Source organism: Lissotriton helveticus, chromosome 4_1 (genome assembly GCF_964261635.1).
Source record: "Lissotriton helveticus chromosome 4_1, aLisHel1.1, whole genome shotgun sequence".
Lineage (NCBI taxonomy): Eukaryota > Metazoa > Chordata > Amphibia > Caudata > Salamandridae > Lissotriton > Lissotriton helveticus.
In genome coordinates this window covers 139,386,773-139,405,828 of record NC_136063.1, presented here as the reverse complement: position 1 = coordinate 139,405,828, position 19,056 = coordinate 139,386,773, and the positions used below count along the sequence as shown (strand labels likewise).

At 46.6% G+C, this 19,056-nt stretch overlaps 1 protein-coding gene across 2 annotated transcripts in view; it reads right to left on the bottom strand.

Annotated features, from left to right (window-relative positions):
- LOC144828423 (alanine aminotransferase 2) overlaps window positions 1-6,224 on the bottom strand; it is a 690,396-nt gene extending 684,172 nt beyond the window's left edge. Inside the window, exon 1 of one of the 2 annotated variants that reach the window (XM_078686552.1) lies at window positions 6,078-6,224. In XM_078686552.1, coding sequence (XP_078542678.1) covers window positions 6,078-6,151 — 74 coding nt within the window. In that variant the 5' untranslated portion in view covers window positions 6,152-6,224. The remainder of the gene's footprint in view (window positions 1-6,077) is intronic. The other variant, XM_078686556.1, reaches the window with a different exon arrangement.
- Between the last annotated feature and the right edge of the window lie 12,832 nt (window positions 6,225-19,056).

Below are 19,056 nucleotides of genomic sequence, written 5' to 3'. Positions count from 1 at the left end.
TCATAGTATTGTGCAGTAGCCAATATCTGTGCCGATGATGAAACAGCCCACGAACTCTCGGAATCCTTCAACTTGGTACATAACTCGGGAAGCAAATTATGCATGAACTTATCAACAAACAACCGTTGACCACCTTCAGTACTCATGTCTTGACCACTGTGGTCAATAAATGTTTCTTCAAACCTAGTGAAGAAATCGGGCACAGTTTCATCTTTCTTTTGCTTACATGCAGACAATTTGTCCCAGTTTACTCGCATAGCAGGCATTAAAGTCTTCATGTACGCAATGATCCTACCAGGAAGTTCTGCAACTACAGGCTCCGGTTTAGCACCACCAACTTGTCGCGCATCCGCAGCACTAATATTGACCCAGGTATCACCTAACTCCTGCGCATGGTCCGTGTGCCGAATCAAAACCCATAAAGGTTGTGGGACCACATTTCCAAACAACATGTCTATATCAGCTAGATTCATGACACATGAGTCTGCAGTCTGTGATAATTCTTTATAGTACCCTGCAGGATTTTTACGAGGATCTGGCAAAGTCTGTTTAAGAGCCAGAACTTCAGCTCGCTTCCACGGAACATGTACCCAAACACGCTGAAAGTGTGCTGGTACAGCAGCAATATTGTGAGCGGCATCAGCCTGAACTGCTTCCTTCCATTCAGGAGGAACTTCTCTCATTGGGTATTGTCTCACTTTCCTCCTAACAGAAGGATCAGGCTCAAACAACGACCGAGAAGGAAACTCGTTCCTAAACGAAAGTAGCGTCGCTATCGCTCTTTCAACGTCGGGACCCACAATCGTGCCGTTTGCAAACTCGAACCGTACACGGCACAACTCAGGCGGAGTTTGTCCCAGATCACCATCCTCCAATTCTTCATAAAGAAAATCACACATTTTGTCGAAAACATTCCGCTGCTTCGGAGCTTCCCATTGGCGGAAGACATCCATAACAGACTCTAACTCATATCTTGTAGGGTCAGTAACCCATTTATGCGCCAAATGATCCAATACTCCCTTCTCTCTAGAATCAGGCAGTTGGCTACGCAACTGTGTACGCTCTAAATTGGGGGTCGTGCTCAATGACCCAAAGAAAGGAGAAAAGAGACTAGTAACAGTATCCGTCATTCTCTGTCGGACAGAAGGAGAAGTTGACAGAACAGGAGATAGAGCGGACTGAGTAAGAGCTAATGTAGGAGCAGTAGCAGAAGAGGCAGTAAGAACAGGCGGAAGAGTCGTAGGAATTAAAGACGGAACAGGTAGCAAAGACGGCGGCCCTTGAGGAGGCTGCACCAGAGGAGTAGGAGCCAACTGAAGAGGAGCTGGCGGCTGTGCAATAGCAAGAGGAAAAGCAACCAGAGGTTGCTGCGCAACTAAAGGTTGCGGAGGTGCTGTAGCACTCTGTGCATAAGGGGGTGGCGAGCTCAACAAATGTGACATTAGAGGGTCTTTCTCAAGTTCCTTCGCTGCATCTTGCTGAAGAAGCGGCAAAACTGGATAGCATTTATCAATCGCCATTTTACGTTGCCTGTGCAACTGCTCACTCGCTTGTTCTTCTTCGTTATCTTTATACTGCATTGCAGCTTGCATTATCGAGATACCCCTTTCTCTTTTATTTTTCTTTGCTAATTTAATTTCTTTCTGTTTGGCTTCCTTTCGCCATAGGCGGAAAGAGTCAAACATCGCCGGCCGGGCTTTCTTCTTAAAAAGTCTAACCTCTAGATTGTCTAAAATTTCCGTGTCAAAACTACCATATTGGGGCCATTGTAGGACACCGTCCTTTTTCGTGTAACGAATCCATACTTCGTTATATGTGATGGGGCCCACGCCATGTTTCACATAGAGCTCATAGATTGGAGTTCCAATCGGAGGAACCGGGCACGAGTCCTCCAATCGGGAATCCCTATTTCGACCACAACAAAATATTCTTCCAAGTCTGCTAAGACCAGGCATCTTCGCTCACTAGTCTAGCTTCAAACTTCAAGGGAATATCGAATACGATAGTCTCATGAATACACAAGTCCCTCGGCTTTGGTACTTGCAAGTCCCAAATCAAAGATCCCAAGGGGATACCCAAAAACTAAGGACTGGGAGACGCTCCACTCATACTTAACTGAGGTATCGATGACGTCGCCAGAAGACCCGTCTATCATCTCGCTCTACAAATCATCAGAGGCTCCAAGACAGGGCGACAGTCAGGGCAGCAGTCCTTCGTAGCCGTCGGAAAGCGGGGAACCTCCCAGCAAAGACTTTCGGACCACGACGACATACGGGGATCGATGAAGTGGCTGGCCTTCCTCCAGAATTTTCACGCGAAGCTCCTCACGAACCTCAGGCTTGGACCGGTACCGCTGAAGTCGCCCCACATTGGGCGCCAAATGAAGAACCGGGTTATTTATGACCCAGCGGCGCCAGGGGAAACGCCCTAGGCTCCGGGTCCACCTGTCTTAGAGTACAGAGACACGGGGTACTTCTTGGTGACGTCAAAGATCAATTTTATTAGCTGCAGCCTGTAACAGAGATCCTAGAAGTACAACACGGTGTATGTTCTCAGGAGACTGCTCGTCTACAAAACCCAGTCATCCCTTTTTATACCAAATATTATGTTTCAGGCAAATGTTCCTAATTTACAGTTGACCACTCGCGTGTTTTTACAAAAAAAGGAAAGGCAGGATCATGATGACAAGACCATTCTTCAGTTTGTCCAGCCCATAATCAATTATTGGTCAAACCCAACATTCTTCATCAGACAGGTCGATCGAACCCACCATAAAAACGGGCACATCCCCATCGTAAACGGATCATAAAGAAAGGAGCAGAGACAGGTGTGAGCAAGATAGGACATAGTTATGTGCAATAAAAGGTTTGATGGTGTTTTGTGTCTCGATCCGTAATCTTGATCAGCTACCGGGAAAGGGACTGGTTCAACAAGCTTGGCTTCAGGCAAGAGGGTCGCTCGCTCAGGTCATTCAGAAGACAGCTAAAGTGTACGTGTGCTTGGAGACTCGTTCGGCCACTGTCACCGGCCGATGTGAGGGCAACCACAAAATGGCTGCAGTACGCAAGATGGAAACCGAGGGTTCAGAACGGACTCCCTGATTTCATGGTTATCTCGTCACTCAAATAAGACGAAAATACTCATACATCTTGCACTCGCCATATTCGGTCTGCTGATACCAAACTCGTCATGATACGACGACTTTTATAACAAGGTTCAGAATTTCAATACCTCATGCTGCATAACTAAATACTTATAAGGTCCCAAAAGTGAGACCTATTGGCTGTGCCAATGCTTGTTTTGTTCCTCATTAGCTTCCCCAGCTCCACGTTCCCCTTATCTGTCCTCTCTCTGCCTGTCATCACTCTTTAATGCCCCCTCTCACTTTTTGTCTCCCTCCCAATCTCTCCTAACATTCTCTCACATATTCCTCTCCACCCTTCTGCCTCTTTTTCTCTTCAGGTACTGACCTTTCTTTTCCAGGGGCTGTGAGAGCGGATTAGAGCTGCCCTGCTGAACAAAATGCCCCCAAGAACCCCCTGAGCTGACAAAAAATGGTAATAAAGTTCATTTATTGACATTTTATTTTTTAGCATCCCGTCCTGAACGGAGTGTGAGGGCGGGGTGGGGCAATTGCTGCAGAGTGGCAGGAGAGAGCTTTGCATTTGTGTATAAAGTGTGAATGTCCCTTTGGTTGGCCGTCTTGAGATGGCCAGCGAGACATGCGCATATTTAACTTCTCTAACCCAGCTGTATAAAACTGGGTTAGAGGAAGTGCAGGCCTCCAGTGCTCTAGTGAGCGCTGATTGACCCCGCTCCCACCAATCCTGACGCTTCTCTCCTACTGTGAGAGCAGCGCCAGGATTGGGTAATGCAGTTTTCTGTGTCCCAGGTTGGAGCTTCAAGGAGAGGAGGAGGTTGTGCAGCAAGTCTTGGAGGTAAGTGCTGTTTTTGCATTTTTTATTTTTGCACCACACACCCTCTCCCTCTCTCTCTCGCTGTCATGCTGTGTAGCTTGCTTACAATTTCTTCCGTCTCCGCCCCAGCGCATTTACAACTTTTCTCATTTTTTATTTTCCCCCTTCTAGCCGCCTGTGCGGGTGTCTCTCACTCTACAGCTCTCTGGGGCAGATTTACAAGCCCCTTGCGCCTCATTTACGCGGCCGTTGCATCACTTTTGTGACACAGTGGTGGCGCAAATCCTGCGCCATGGTGCGGTGTACTTACAACGTGAAGCATCTGGGTGATGCGTCACGTTGTAAAGCCCTGCGCCACATATAGGCGTTCCTGCGATGGGGGGGCGTTCCGGCGCAGGAACGCCTCCTAAAAGTGGCTGAGTGAAATCTACAAGATTTCACTCAGTCACTTTTAGGCCAATGCTGCATCAAAACCCTGCGCCTGCTTGAAGCAGGCGTAAGGATTGACGCAGCATTGGAAGAATATGCCCCCCCAGGGCATTGCTGGAGCTGCGTCGCAATGCGCCGCCTTTACGGCACAGAAGCATCACGCATCTGTGCCGTTTTTGCCCCTTGGTGCGCCGCATTTAAATTCTATCATAAACAACCACAGAGGCAACCCACCAACCTGAACCAGGGGTAGTAAATTAGTATTCCAAACAACAGTTCAGGAAACAAATAACAAATCACAATTTAGAAATAATCAATTGCAATTAAATGTTACCTTATAAAAGAAAAAGAAAGAAAAAGGGAAAAGAAAAGGGAGGCACAAATAAAAACTGTCAACAAGGAATTAAAAAATTATCACAAATTTATTATAAATAGTGCGCTCAAAAAAGATAATGGCTGGTTTATACAACAATACATTACATACAAAGGAAACAAGAACAATTCATTGAGCGTCAAAATTACTTCAAGTAACCGCAGCAGCAGGATCTCACAGACTTGCCGCTGGTTGTTAAGACGGGTTAACAATTGACAAGCCCCTGATGGAGGACTGAATTTCTATTTTCTCTTGATCCAACTTATATCCTACACGACTAATCCAAGTTGCATTCCCAATATTTGGGACTTGTAATCGCCTTTTAATAATTCGAATCCGGAAATTCTTGTAAGCACACGAAATAAGAACGTGATTGCTTTGGCTTAAATTTTACATAATTTTGACGCTCAATGAATTGTTCTTGTCCTGATGATGACCGCAACCTCTGACAGCGGTTGAAACGCCGTCGACGTATCTGTGACTCATAAAGTCTAGTGGACACATAAGACTCTGTATATGTTGTACCCTTCCTTTGTAACATAATTATTGTTTGCCACACGTTTGGTTTCCTTTGTATGTAATGTAGTGTTGTATAAACCAGCCATTATCTTTTTTGAGCGCACTATTTATAAGAAATTTGTGATAATTTTTTAATTCCTTGTTGACAGTTTTTATTTGTGCCTCCCTTTTCTTTTCCCTTTTTCTTTCTTTTTTTTTTTTTTTTCGTTTATAAGGTAAAATTTAATTGCATTTTAAATGCGGCACATCATGGGTGGCGGAGACATGGAGCACAATTACTGGCGCATCCCTGCTAATATGCAGGGATGCGCCAGTAGTTGTAAATCTGCCCCTCTGTTTCTAAATATCTCTACTTAGGGTTGTCACCTAACTGGTTTGTACCGTCACGACCAGTATTTTAATGCCCAGGCTGGTAGCAATATAAGAAAAATCATATAAAGTCGGTATTTTTAGCTCTTATCTGTAAATACTTCAAAAAGCAAATATAAATATATATAGCAAGCACTTTTAAACGTGTTCTTGGACCGCCCCTGACTAATAATTAAAGTAAACCAAAGCAGAAAAGTTATATTAAAATCAATACATACGGTTTAGTATAAAATCCTATCTAGCATCATTTAGTATCACATCCAGGCATTTGCAGACTACTAAATCAACAATAAATGGACTGTATTTCTCTCTTTCAAAGCTGCCAACCCTATCTGTACTTGAAAGAGTTTTGTCGTCCCCCCACCTGCCCACAAATCAGGCAAGTTATATATACTTCCCACGAGCGGATCTTCCCACACCTCATGACATGAACCCCCCTTGGGGACCCCTGGGCCCCTCCAAGGCCTTACCTTACCAGGCCCCTTGCGGTTTCCATCTTAGCGGGTAGAGGCAGCTGTCTGCCCCCCGTGGGTGCTCGGGACATGCGCCCTCCGACTCCAGGCCGGTGGTCCAGCCCAACTGTCACCCACAGACCCCCCGAGATTCCAGAACCTTCTGCGGGAGTCTGTGGATGAAGCGCCTCACATTCCGAGGAGTCAACAGAGGCTGCCTCGAGGAGCTGTGCGGGAGGAGACACGAGAGCTCGCCTGCCTCAGAGGGGGTAAAGTGCTGCCTTAGAGCCGAGAGGTCCCGCGTGGTGGCGCTTCATGGAGGACACGAGTCAGAAGACAGCGCCTTAACCGTGACCGCGGAGGTGTCAACAGTGCAACGGAGACAAGCTGGGGCCAAGTCAAGGTCAATAAAATAGAGAAAGTAGAAGAAAATAATGACAAAGCCCGTAGGCTTCGCCGTTTAACTTTGTTTGTGACGTGGAGGTAGGTGGGCTCTGTAACGAGGTGACAGGGGTGGAGGGCGGTAATAAGAGGGTGTTTGGGCTCTGCATCCTTCTCCTCAGTCTGGGGGTGGGCGCATGAGCTTGGATTCCATAGAGGCGGGCGGGGTTCATCATGACCTGCACAGGCAGGGCTGGGCCTGCCTCCAGTGTGACAGTCTAGATGGGTGAGCTGGTGTCCCAGGCCTGCTCTGGAAGTGTGAGAGTCGCGTGAGAGCGTTTGAGGGAGGGCGCCAGGGGCCGTATTACAGAAGTGCCCTGGGGGTTCAACGGGTGTTTGTGTTAGCTTTGAGTGCCCCTGGGGCACTTTGGTTGTAAAGATGCAGCGCAGCGGAGTCAATGGTAAGTTTCCACTGTTTTATTAACATAAAGTCCCTGACAGCAAGGTACGTCTTCGTTCAGTCGTTCCTCGCCGCAACTGTCACTGTCAACGGTCATCCCTGCCAGGTTCTAACAGAGAACCTTAGACGTCATAATGCACAGGGCATGGCTCGTGACAGTGACAGCGGCACGAGGACACTACAGTGTGAACAATGGACAAAAAGGTAAGAAGAATACAACACATCGCCTTCCCAATAATGGAACAGATGGATAAACGAATGTACTGCGAGCAGCAGGTAAGGAGGGAACAAAACCGAGAAACTAATCACACTCAAAATCCTGTAATTTAGCTGGTGGCTTTACAACTCTTCCGCACCTGCTCACCCTGGGTTCACTCCAAAACAAGCTGTTTTGAGGCAAGGCATCATCTCCCATATAACAATCAATACCAAAGTTGGTACTACTGGTACTGTGAAACTCCTTGTCGATACCAGATACCAGATAGTTCCTCATCCGAGCAACCCCAATTGTCTTCTAGAATGGGTGTACTACCAGGGGCATCCTCACTCTCAGAAGAAACATTACTAGCTCCCTGTGGTTTAGAATCCCTACTAGCATCCCCATCAAGCATCCGATCGTAGTTTAGAGAAGAGGAAGGATCTTGGTTGTCAGAATTGCAGTGAAAATGTGAAGTAATGACTACCATCCTTACACAATGATAAAGTTGAGAAATGCCAACTTTTCCCATCACTCAAAAGGGCTGAATTACAGAAAACTTCCCTGACCTCCATGTGTTTTGAATAGCGACTCTGCCCCTTGCTAGTGAACTTGGGGTTCTTAACCCTAACTTTGTCTCCCACTTGAATGTGGACTTCTTTACATGCATGTTTAGAGTCATAGTATTTCTTGCTGGTCATTTGTGATTTTTGACTATTATTTTTCACCTTTTCTGGAGACCACGAAATTCTTTTGGGAGTGGCCCATCCCGCGCTATCTTTCGTGATGGGGGTTCTCCCCCTTAACAGCACAAAAGGACTTGTACCTGTGGACTCAAACGGAGTCACGCGAAAAGCCCATAGATTGTGGATGAGTTGTTTTCTACATGAGAGATCATTTTGGTTGGCTAATTGCACTACACCTTTAATCACACGATTACATCTTTCCACGGTACCATTCCCTGCAGGATGGTATACTGAAGTGGTCTTGTGAGATATGCCATTTTCTTTTAGGAATGTTTTAAAATGTTGTTGGATACAAATTGTGGGCCATTGTCTGATACTAAACAAATAGGGAGACCTTCTCTGAGAAAAAATTTGCGCAAGAAACTGACAATGGTTTTAGCATCTGTGTTCTGTACCACCTCCACTTCAGGCCATTTAGAAAAATGGTCCATCAGGACAATGAGATATAGTTGTTCTCCATGCTCCCAAATGGCACAACAAATGTCAATTCCTAGTCTGACCCATGGCATGGAAGGGCAAGTGAGTGGCTAAAGGGGTGGTCTTAAAGTATTTTGAGACTTGTCTGAGTTCTCACATGCCACACAGTTCCTAACAGTCCTTTCAATTTCAATATCTACACCAGGCCACCAATACGAGTTCCTAACTCTACTTTTGGTTTTCCCAATGCCAAGGTGGCCCTCATGACAGATCTCTAGAAGTTTTGTGCGTAAACTGGTCGGAGGTATTACCTTGCCATTCCTATGTATCAATTCTCCTTCAAAGGATAATTCGTCCTTTAGTTCCCAAAAAGTGTGCAATTGTTTTGGAATTATTATTTTTTATGGGCCATCCCTCTCTTATGTATTTCTTTACTTCTAGAAGGGTGGCATCTTCCTTCATGGCAGTGTCCCAATCTGAATGTGAAATGCAAGGTACCTCCTCAATGATGTTTGCAATACAAAATTATTCTATATCTGATGTACGTTCATTAGTGTTTTGTAAGGGTAACCGACTCAAACAGTCTGCCACTCGATTCTTTATGCCAGGAAGGTATTTAACCTTGTAATTAAAATCCAGCATCCTCATAGAGATGCGTGCTAGTCGTGGAGATGCACTTTGTAAACCTTTTGTGGAAAGTACCTTGATCAAAGGTTTATGGTCACTCTTTAGGGTAATTTGATATCCCCATATATATTGCCTAAAGTGCTCCAGGCCCCAAGCACATGCTAGTGCCTCACGCTCAATCACAGAGTACCTACCCTCCGTAGGTGTGATTGAGCGAGAGGCAAAAGCTACAGTCACTTCTTTTCCTTTTTCTGTAATTTGGTTAAGTACTGCCCCCAACCCTGTTCCACTCGCATCGGTGGTTACAATGCTGTGAAGGGGTAACGCAGAAATGGCCGTAGACGCTAGTGCAACCCCTTCTGTAATACTGAAAGCGCTAGCACATATGTACCGCCAGTGCTATCTCAAGGGGGTGTTCACTCATTTGAATGGGGGCGTAGCCCCCTGCAAATGAGGAATCTTTTTACCTCTGCGGCAGCGCGGTATAAGAGACGCAGGCGCAAACAAGCTGTCAAGAGGCACACTGACAATGTTCCACAAAAAGATGGTGCTCTGTCAGTGAGCCCTCGATGTCAGCCCTCTGGAGGTGGCCAAAGGGGTACCATGCACCCCCCAGACATCCTCTGGCGCACGGGTGCAGTCACCCACTGCACCCGCCTGCATGGGCATCGATCTCTCCTCTTGAAAGTGCACGGGGGTTGCCGCCTGCATAGTGAAACATGGAGCGGCTGTTTCAAAGCCGCTCCGTAGTTCACTTGAATGCGCTCCCCCCATGGCAGCACAAGTATGCAGCTGACCTGGGGGCAGTGCATTTCTACGAATACAGAGCACTTTCCTTGTTTGCGCAGGCCGCACCTTTTGAAAGGTGCATAATGGCACAAACAAGGAAAGTGTGCCGTATTCGTAGTATAGCCCCAGTAGTGTAGTTTCCATTGGTGCAGCAGATGCAGTGGCACTGAGGCCTCAGGGGCCCACTGAAACCTGATTAATGCTGTACTTTATAATCCAACCAGAAGCCAGGGGGTCCATTTCCATCCTTGCGCTAGGGGCCAGGACAGGCTACCTACGCTGGAGAAGACCGATTTTAAGGAGCTCGGTGTTATGCACCTTTTGACGTGCCAGTCTGGAGTGGACCCTGATGTGATGATTCAACCTAGGATATGGGGGTAGCTCAGGTGTAGGCAAGTTAGCACTAGGCTTTTTGCTGGTGAACCCGAGGGGTGTCTTGTCGCTGACGTCACCACAAAGTTCAGAGCAGTGTTTATCCACTGGTAATTCGATACCAGCACTCCAGAAAACACTATTGGGTCTATTTAAATAATTCTCACGCAACCCAAAATTCTGTGCTGTATTGCATGAGATGGAGAGAGCAGGACAGTGCCATGCCTACAGCGATATGACACGCTCCTCCTCTCACACTAGCGTCGGCGCACAATCAGGCCGCTGAGCCTCAAGCACACAACTTTGCACCATAGTGCAAATGTGTCTGCCTGAATCTAGGACAGGTTTTGCCCTGGAAGGGCACCCTTCCGGTACAAAAAAACTATCCTTACAGGCACTTTAAAACTTTGCCTACTTTGTATGTGTGCTGTTCACTGCAGCACACATGCAAGATTGAAAAAGAAAGGAATGTCACCTTTATGGTGCCTATTTCAAAAGGACACTATTTTGTTATGCAAAACCCTGTCTATTTTTTTTTTTTGTAGATAGGGTTTTGCATCAAAAACCATAGGTAGTTGCATAGGAATGCCCTTGTACCACACAAGAAATGCTTCTGTGGAGCTAAATAATGCAAAGTAGTGCTAGGTGCTGCTTTGGTTTACTTTCACATAAATTTCCAGCGCAAAACAAGTTTTGTGCTGGAAAGTAAATTGGAAAAAAAATATTTTAGCATCAATTTGCATCACTTTGTGGTGCAAAATCTTAGTAAATGTACCCCTGTGTACGTAAGTTATCTTTGTATGGTCATTATCCAGTGGTTAGGTCTGGTCATCTGGGCATGCCCTTCCCTATCTTGGTGTGTGTTGATGGTGTATGCCAGATGATGGGCCTTTTCGGGATCCCAGAAGAGATTCTCGGCACCCCACTTCTCAACACTTCCCTGATGAGGTGAGAAGGAAGGTTTTCATACAGGTCCAAAAGATCCACTTTGCCCATCCCACTAAGATTGTCATTTCCCCTGGGTCAACGCCGAGCTCTAGCCTCGATAAGCCACAGGAGCTTACTATAGGGTATCGGAGCCTGACATGAGGTTAAACCCACAGAAGTCAGGTGTCCATTGTTGTATCAACAACATGAACAGCAGACTCTGAATATTGTAAAAAAAGACCTTATATCCAATATGCGCAGACTCTAGTGTCATACAGGTGCTCTTCGATGCACACGGGGCAAGCCACTCGTCGCCAAAACATGTTGTATCAACAACACAAACAGCAGACTCTGAATATTGTAAAAAAGGCTTTATTCCCAAACAGCACACGGCCACTCCACTGCACGTCCCAAAGCCGGCTCACAACTGCCAGACTCAGAACTAACCCTCGGCAAAGCACTACACTACGCTTGCGTAGTTTGCGAAGTTTGCGCTGCTTCGCACTAAGCGAACTGCACGTAGCACAATGCAAACACGCGTAGCGTAGCGTAGCATAGTGCAGAGGTCATTTTTTGCTTGCTCGCGGTCCTCAACGTCAAGTTGGCGACCGCGAGCAAGAAAAATGACATCCCGGCGAGACTTTTTCCTCGTTCGCAATCAGCAACATCAAGTTACAGTTCGCGAGCGTGGAAAATAAACTTCCCGGGGAGATTCTCAACGCTGGGAGAGCAGGTTTATCATTGCAAGTGGTTGCGTATGCTTTTGACCGCTCACGATGAGAAACTACCAGTCCACGTTGAGAAAGCCGCCGCTCGAGTAAAAATCAACTCGAGTGGCAGATAACTACAGCTCGCACTGGGCAAGATGCAGTTTTCAATGATTGCACAGTGCCGGATACTTGTCCGCACTGTGCAATCATTGAAAACGGCATCTTGCACAGTGTGAACTGGGCACTAAGCAGTTAGCGTAGTGCTACGCATAGCTCGCATAGTGCGACGTGCACTTTGCGTAGCTACACGTAGCGCTACTTCGCGAACTACGACCAGCCCTACTCAGAACCTCCCCCAGAATTGTCATGGAGATGGGCTTTGCCTGTACACTGTGTTAAGTTGGCATGAGCTTATTAGAAGTTTAAACGCCATTTTTCCTCTCTGATGCTTTTGCACACGGCACACAATATCATAAATGTTTAGAGTCTAGCAGAATATTTTGCTTCACACGAGAATAATATGTTTTCCTATAGTATCAGCCTTGCTTGGTAAGCTATGTCTGAACAGTGAGTGCCGAGGCCTTCAAGGTTATTTCAACACAGGGGTTGTTGTTTGGTCTGATCAGCGCACGTCCTAGACATAACACATATGCAGCTGTGGCCACCTCTGATTTTGGCGCGTTTAATAATGCACTGCGCAGAGCATGCACACACAGTTGGAGAACATTCACATGCAGAGAGCTGGAGTAGAAAATGATGTGATACCTTTCTACTAGGACCAGAGGTATGGGGCTGCCCTTGTATTCCCAAGAGACCTTCTGTAGATATAATATAATATACTAGCAAGGGAGGGTAAGATTTAGGTGCAATTTAGCCGCCTTCCCTTTAGCATTTTAACATTCTTTCTCCCTTTGTATTTTATGGACTAGTAACTATGCTGATAACCTTGTTGCTTATAATATGTCTGCTTGCATTAGCTAAGATACTGCGCCTGAGAACACGGTATTAGAAATAAATATTTCAAACTTGCATGTGTCTTTATTTACTCCTCGTTTTGGACTGGTATGATAGTATAACGAAAGAGTGTACATGTGTTCCACGTTACCTGAGGTGTTCCAAGTTCATGTTCTGGGTTGTCTAATCATAGAAGTTATAGAAGAACCAATGAGACACTGATTGCTGGTCTGGTAGGGGATTTTGGATACTAAGGTGAGTTTTTGGTACACCCTAATTCACTGAGGTTCCAAGTCTCTATGCACAGTTCTGTGTAGGAGCAGAATCCCTGCGACATGGCGCCCACCCGATGGTGGTCTTATTACATGACACTTGAGTAGTCCTTAACCCCTTCACTATTGTTTCCGGATAATAGTAGTGTCGGACAAATCTACCTATAGTTACATAGGTCCTTCAAGCTTGAATCTTTCCACGGTTTCCGTTTGAATTACTACCCAGTTGTGCTACCTAGATTTTGTATTGTCACTCTTTATTTCTGTGTCAGAATGGGTGACGTTGACATACCGCAGCATAGTCGCATTGCGGTACGTAATCATTTGCAGACTTATAACGTCGCCTTGGAGGGCATGGCAGTGATCATGGTGGTGAGTGCTGAAGTTGCGTACCCATATGAGATCTTTTACTCGTGGGTGACTTTTCCTGCAGTGGACGAAAATTCTGGTGTGTTTCACACATATACTCACTCAGCCGTGCCCGCAGAATATGTTCCTTATAGGACACAGGAAGTTCCAATTAATGCTTGGCAGCATCGTGTTTGGTTTAATGGCGCCCTTCCCCACTCATTAGCGACAACTAGATTGGGTCCTTTGTCCATTCCAGGCGCGACTTGGCCTGTTTTGGCAGGATTTACTCCGCATCCTAGATTGGGTGCTGTACCCGTTGCTGATCTACGGGTCCTTCATACAACCGCAATTGCAGTTATTAGGGCCTTGGTACAATACATTACCAGCAATCTCCCGGGCGGGGCCCCGGGTGTTGCGATGCTTCCAGCTGGATCTAGCGGTATGAAGCTGAGTCCAGTAATGGTTAATGCTGTGATGGGCAAGCGTCCCCAGGATAAGAATGATATGCCTTTCTGGCTTGCCGAGAAATTTGACCAGCTGGAAGTGGTATTTCCTAACACGACTCCTGTTGAGAAACACAGGATTCTTGCAATTAGTTTGCCGAAAGAATTGATACCAGACGCCGGTGACTGCGAGCCATGGGGCAGAATTTTTGCGGCAGTGTACACGAGGTGCTTCGGCACTCCGTCAATGGCTCTCCTTGCAACTGTCATTAAGCGTGTTCAGGATGAACACGGACCTGAGGCTGCGGTTGAATTGGGAATGAGACTCTGCGGGGCATTTGACGCAGTTTCCGAGCTCATCCGTTCTAATAAAAAGGGAGACGCGGTAAACTTTCAAGTTTCTAATGCTTTGCTCGCGGCCCCCGATGCTGATAAACCCCGACAGTTACCGAAGATTATCACGGCTGCTTATAAAACCATTGGCCATAATAGTCTGGGTGTCAAGCCATTTTCTACTAAAGAGAAAAAGCAACCCCAGGGGTCAAAGTCTGAAAATGACGATCAACCCAAGACCAAAAAGCAAAATTGGTCTAAAAACAAAAAACAAGGTAAACAACAACAGAAACAGGAGTCCCGTCCCCCATCACCAGTGCCTGCATCTACTGAGCGCGTTTATGACTTGCGCGACCACAGTACGATTAAGTCGCCTGATAGATTACAGGTTCCTGATCAACGCTCTCCTCGTTCTTTTCAGGACACATCGGCCTCATCGTCCGGTGGTGGAGGCGGCAGAAGAGGTAGGGGTGGACCGCAGACTCGCAACCAGCCCCGCCCGAAAGACGGAAAAGGCAAGCAGGACGATTCTTCACAGAAGAGACCCCAGTTTCAGAAAAAGAAAGTTGCCGCTTTAACAGCGAGATATGCCACAAATACTGAGAACGCAGCTTCGGAATCTGATATGGGCTCTGACCTTGCTGGACAGTGCGGCGGAGATTACCATAGTGCGAGAGGCCCTGCGTCCACTACTAAAGGTGACAGTGACTGACCAATATGTTGTTGTGGAGACGGCTGATACCAAAGAAGCTTCCCCTGATATGCTTTATGAAATTGTCCTTTTAATTGAAGGTGACATACAACGTACCATATAAGGGGTATTTTGGGAAAATCTTACAACTACCTATGACATTTTGTTAGCGGAGGCTGACTGGCCCCCACCTTTTGTTCTTGCAGCTCCGAGAGGGGAGGAGGTGATCCTCCCTAGTTGCGCGCACACTGTCTCAAAAGAGCATGCGCTGAATTTTGCAGAACAGTGGGCTAAGGACCTTGCGCCTTCTCTGTACCGTACGCATTGTGGTTGGTATAAATATTCCCCACACCACAAAATTCCCTTACGGTCTATGCCACAGCCTCAACCTCAATATCCCATTCGACGTGAAGCTAAGGCTTCCGTTGCGGAAATCCTTGACCAATTGGAATATCAAGGTGTAATTGAAACTTGTGTGTCACCGATGAATAACCCACTTTTTACTGTGACCAAGCCTGACGGTTCGCACCGTTTGGTATTGGATTACCGGCATTTGAACTCACATTGCCGTACCTGTGCAGTACAGAATACCCACGGCTCTGCCTTAGTGGATAGTCTTGTGCGAAAACGGGAAAACCACACTTGACATATCCAACGGTTATTTTGCCCACCATTTGGATGGTCTAAGCTCCAAATAGACCAGTTTCACCAGTGGCGGTAAACAGCGCCACTTTAAATGCCTGCGAATGGGCTATAAGAATAGTCCAGGTGTGTCTGTTGCCCGTATTGTCTCTCTCTTGGAGAGAGTTGACCCAGATGTAAGCATGAGCGCAAAATCCGGTCCGATCGCGGATTTTGCGGATTTTCGGTAAATTCGCAGTCCGCGAACTCTCGCGAATTTACCGAAAATCCGCAATCCGCGATCAGAGCGGATTTTGCGGTCAAAAGTTCAAGCGAGCCTAATTTACGATGGCGCCGGCAAGCTGCCAGCGCCATCCTCAAATAGTTACTTAATTAGCTTCAACAGGAAGCTCTAATAGATAAGATACAGCAGGGGCTCGAGCGCCTGCTTTATTTTATCAGTTGGAGCTTCCTGTTGAAGCTAATTAAGTAACTTTTGCAGGATGGCGCTGGCAGCTTGCCGGCGCCATCGTAAATTATTTATGGTGGTGAAAAACGGTGGTGTCTTCTTGAATAAATATGAAGGGCAGGGTTCATTCGGGCACGACGGTCCTGGCACAAAAAATAAACCTCAACAGGAAACACTTGCAGATATCAATAAAGCATGTGCCCTAGTTGAAGCTTAAATTCAGTGACTCATTCATCAGCCCAAAAACAATCGTGAGCGTTGTGGGGGCTGGGCAGGTGTGCCTTCTTCCCAAATATACCATCGAAAATGTGATGCTGGCCAGAGGCATTTGCATCTTTGACTTTCACGAGCGCAATCCCCGTGCCGTTCCTGTGACCAGGAGCTTCTGTCTCTTAATCTGCTGCTCTGATCGGTCTCTGACCTTTTATACACACAAGAGGCATGTGCGCTCGCATGGAAGCCCCGTCCGTTTGGCCCCGCCCACACACTCGAGGAAGCCCCACCCCCAAATCCGCCGATCCGCATAATCCGCGGATTTTGCGGATCCACGATCCGTGAATCCGCAAATTCGTGAATCGTGGATCCGCAAAATCCGCCCATGCTTACCCAGATGCGTGTTCGTATGTGGATGACATTTATCTCACAGACGATGAACTTTGGGCGCATCTGTGTCGCGTTGACCGCATAATTTGTAGCTTTGCAGACTTCGGTTACAAATTCAACTTTGCAAAGTCTCACATTGCAGAGTACACAGTGTTGTTCTTGGGCTATGAGCTCAACAATGAAGGTCGAGATTTGGCTCCTCACTTCTTGGAGAAATGCGCACAACTGCTCGTTCCTACAACTCTGAAAAAATTACAGTCCTTGCTGGGATTTTTGAATTCCAGCCGTACATACATTCCCGAATATGCCTTTGTATGCTTTGATACAACCAACGTTTACCAAATCTTGCTGTCTGCCAGAACATTCAGCCATTTTGCAATCATTGCAGGTTGATCTTCTTGAATCTAAATTCCTACTGACTCGTGATAACCACACCAACCTGGTGATAAGAATCACCCCTGGGACGGTGGGTTTCACTTACCTTACTTTTAACGTAGGAGACACAGTACCTATTGCTTACAAGTCACACTTGTACACTTCGGCTGAAATGCGGTTTTCCACTGTGGAATTTTTTTTGGACAGCAGTGCAAATGGCGATTCTCAAGGAACGAGCACAGTCGCAGGGAAAATGCATGTTGGTTATTACCCCGTATCCTGCACTTGAAGCAGTGACGAAAGCCAGTGTACCAAATTCTAAAGCTTTGCAGCCACGGTGGATACAATGGGCTGCGTCCCAGACGTCTCAGGATGTCACGTTTGTTTTTGATGCCTCCTTACAGTCACAAGACTGTTTGCAGTATGAATTTGTTCATCCTGCGCCATTGACTATGCGGCCTTTGGAGGATTTCCATTGTATCATTTACACTGATGGTTCAGCACAAGTTGCGCATGGGTCTAAGCACGCATACGTTTCAGCTTGCGCCATTGTGGTAGGTGCAATGGTGAATGATGATTTCAAGTCCGAGGTCGTGCACACGCAGACTAGGGGACTGCACCGCACAATTGGCAGAGCTCCATGCTCTGATGCTTGCATTAGAGTACGCTGATCATAGTGTGACGACTTTTTGTGAGTGATTCTTACTACTGTGTCCAGTCTTACAATGAAAATCTGTTCTTTTGGATTCAGAATGATTTTCGTGATTCCAAGGGTAGCACAATAAAACATAAAATGGTCTGGGTCCGAGTGGCTGAGCTTAAAGAGCAGTTGCCACTCGTGTATGTAATTCACACTCTTGGTCATCAGCACGTGGGAGTTCACGCTGTTGGCAATTCTTTGGCTGATGAGGCCGCAAAATCAGCAGTATCGACATATTTGGTTGCGGCAGTTACACATTCCAAGCGTAAGATTGATGATGATATCTTGGTGGCTGTAGCCGCTACTGAGAAGGAAAGTAAATATCCTAAGGGGTTCCCTTCAAAGTATTCATATCACTTAAGTCCTGATAAAGTTCCTTATGTGAAAATGCCGGGCGTTGGTGAAAGGTTGATTCCCAACGTGGACCGCAGGTCCACACTGAATACAGCAGCCCATGAAGGTGTTGCGTCTGCGCATGCAGGCGTTTCGGCTACTGTATCTCAGTTGCAACAACGTTTCTGGTGGTGGGGACTGTACAAGCAGACGCGTGATTATGTCCTTCAATGTGAAATTTGCCAGCAGATAAACCTTCCACTGCTGCGCGTCCGCCCCAGACACAGTTGTACATTTTTAATAAACCACTTGGTTGTGTTTACTTAGATCACTGCGGTCCTTTTTCTTCTGATACTGCATAAAAGTACATCTTAGTAGCAGTTGATTCATGCACACGCTTTGTGTGGGTGTGGCCGCACCGCAGCGCTGATTCACGAACTGCCATAAGAGACTTGCGTGTCTTTGTAGGGATTTTTGCCTGTGGTACCTTCCATTTGGATCATGATGCTGCTTTCGCCTCTAAGCCGTATAAGGATGCCATGGCTTTGTTGGGGGTCAAAGTCAAGTTTTCGTCTCCATACAGACCTGAGGGTAATAGTGTTGTGGAACAGATGAACCGTGATTTAAAGCAGTCTTTGACAGCTAGGGTTATAGGCACTGGCAGGAACTGGCTGGCCCACCTCAATAGCGTGCAGCGTGCAGTGTGCCCTTAATAATCTCCCTAGAAGGTCTCTGGGTGGGCGGACCCCATACGAAATGCTCTTTGGTATCAAGATGTTCGTCCTGGACCTTGACGGTCTAGACAGGTGGCTGTTGCTGCCTTCTTTGACGTAGATGAACATTGCAACATTTTACAGGATCTACAAAAGACGAGAGACAGTCTTGCAAAGGAACATTTGCCCTGCACATCTCAAGCTGAATTGCAGATTCCGGTAGTTGGCTGGCTACCCCAAGTTGGAGAAGTGGTTCGGGAGAAGATCGAAAACAAGAAAGAATTTGGTCCCTCTTATCGAGCTCCAGTTCCTGTACTTGTTGTGAAGGGCACAAGAACAGTCATTTTACCACCACTTCCAGGTCGTAAAGAAAACAGGTATATCTCCATTGACAATGTCGAAATACACAGAGTGGCCGATCTTCTTAGAATGACACCGGCAATCTCATATCCTTCGATTTTGAGAAATTCTGTTTGGCTCCGGCTTCTGTACCCAGGCCTGATGTTGCCCTCGA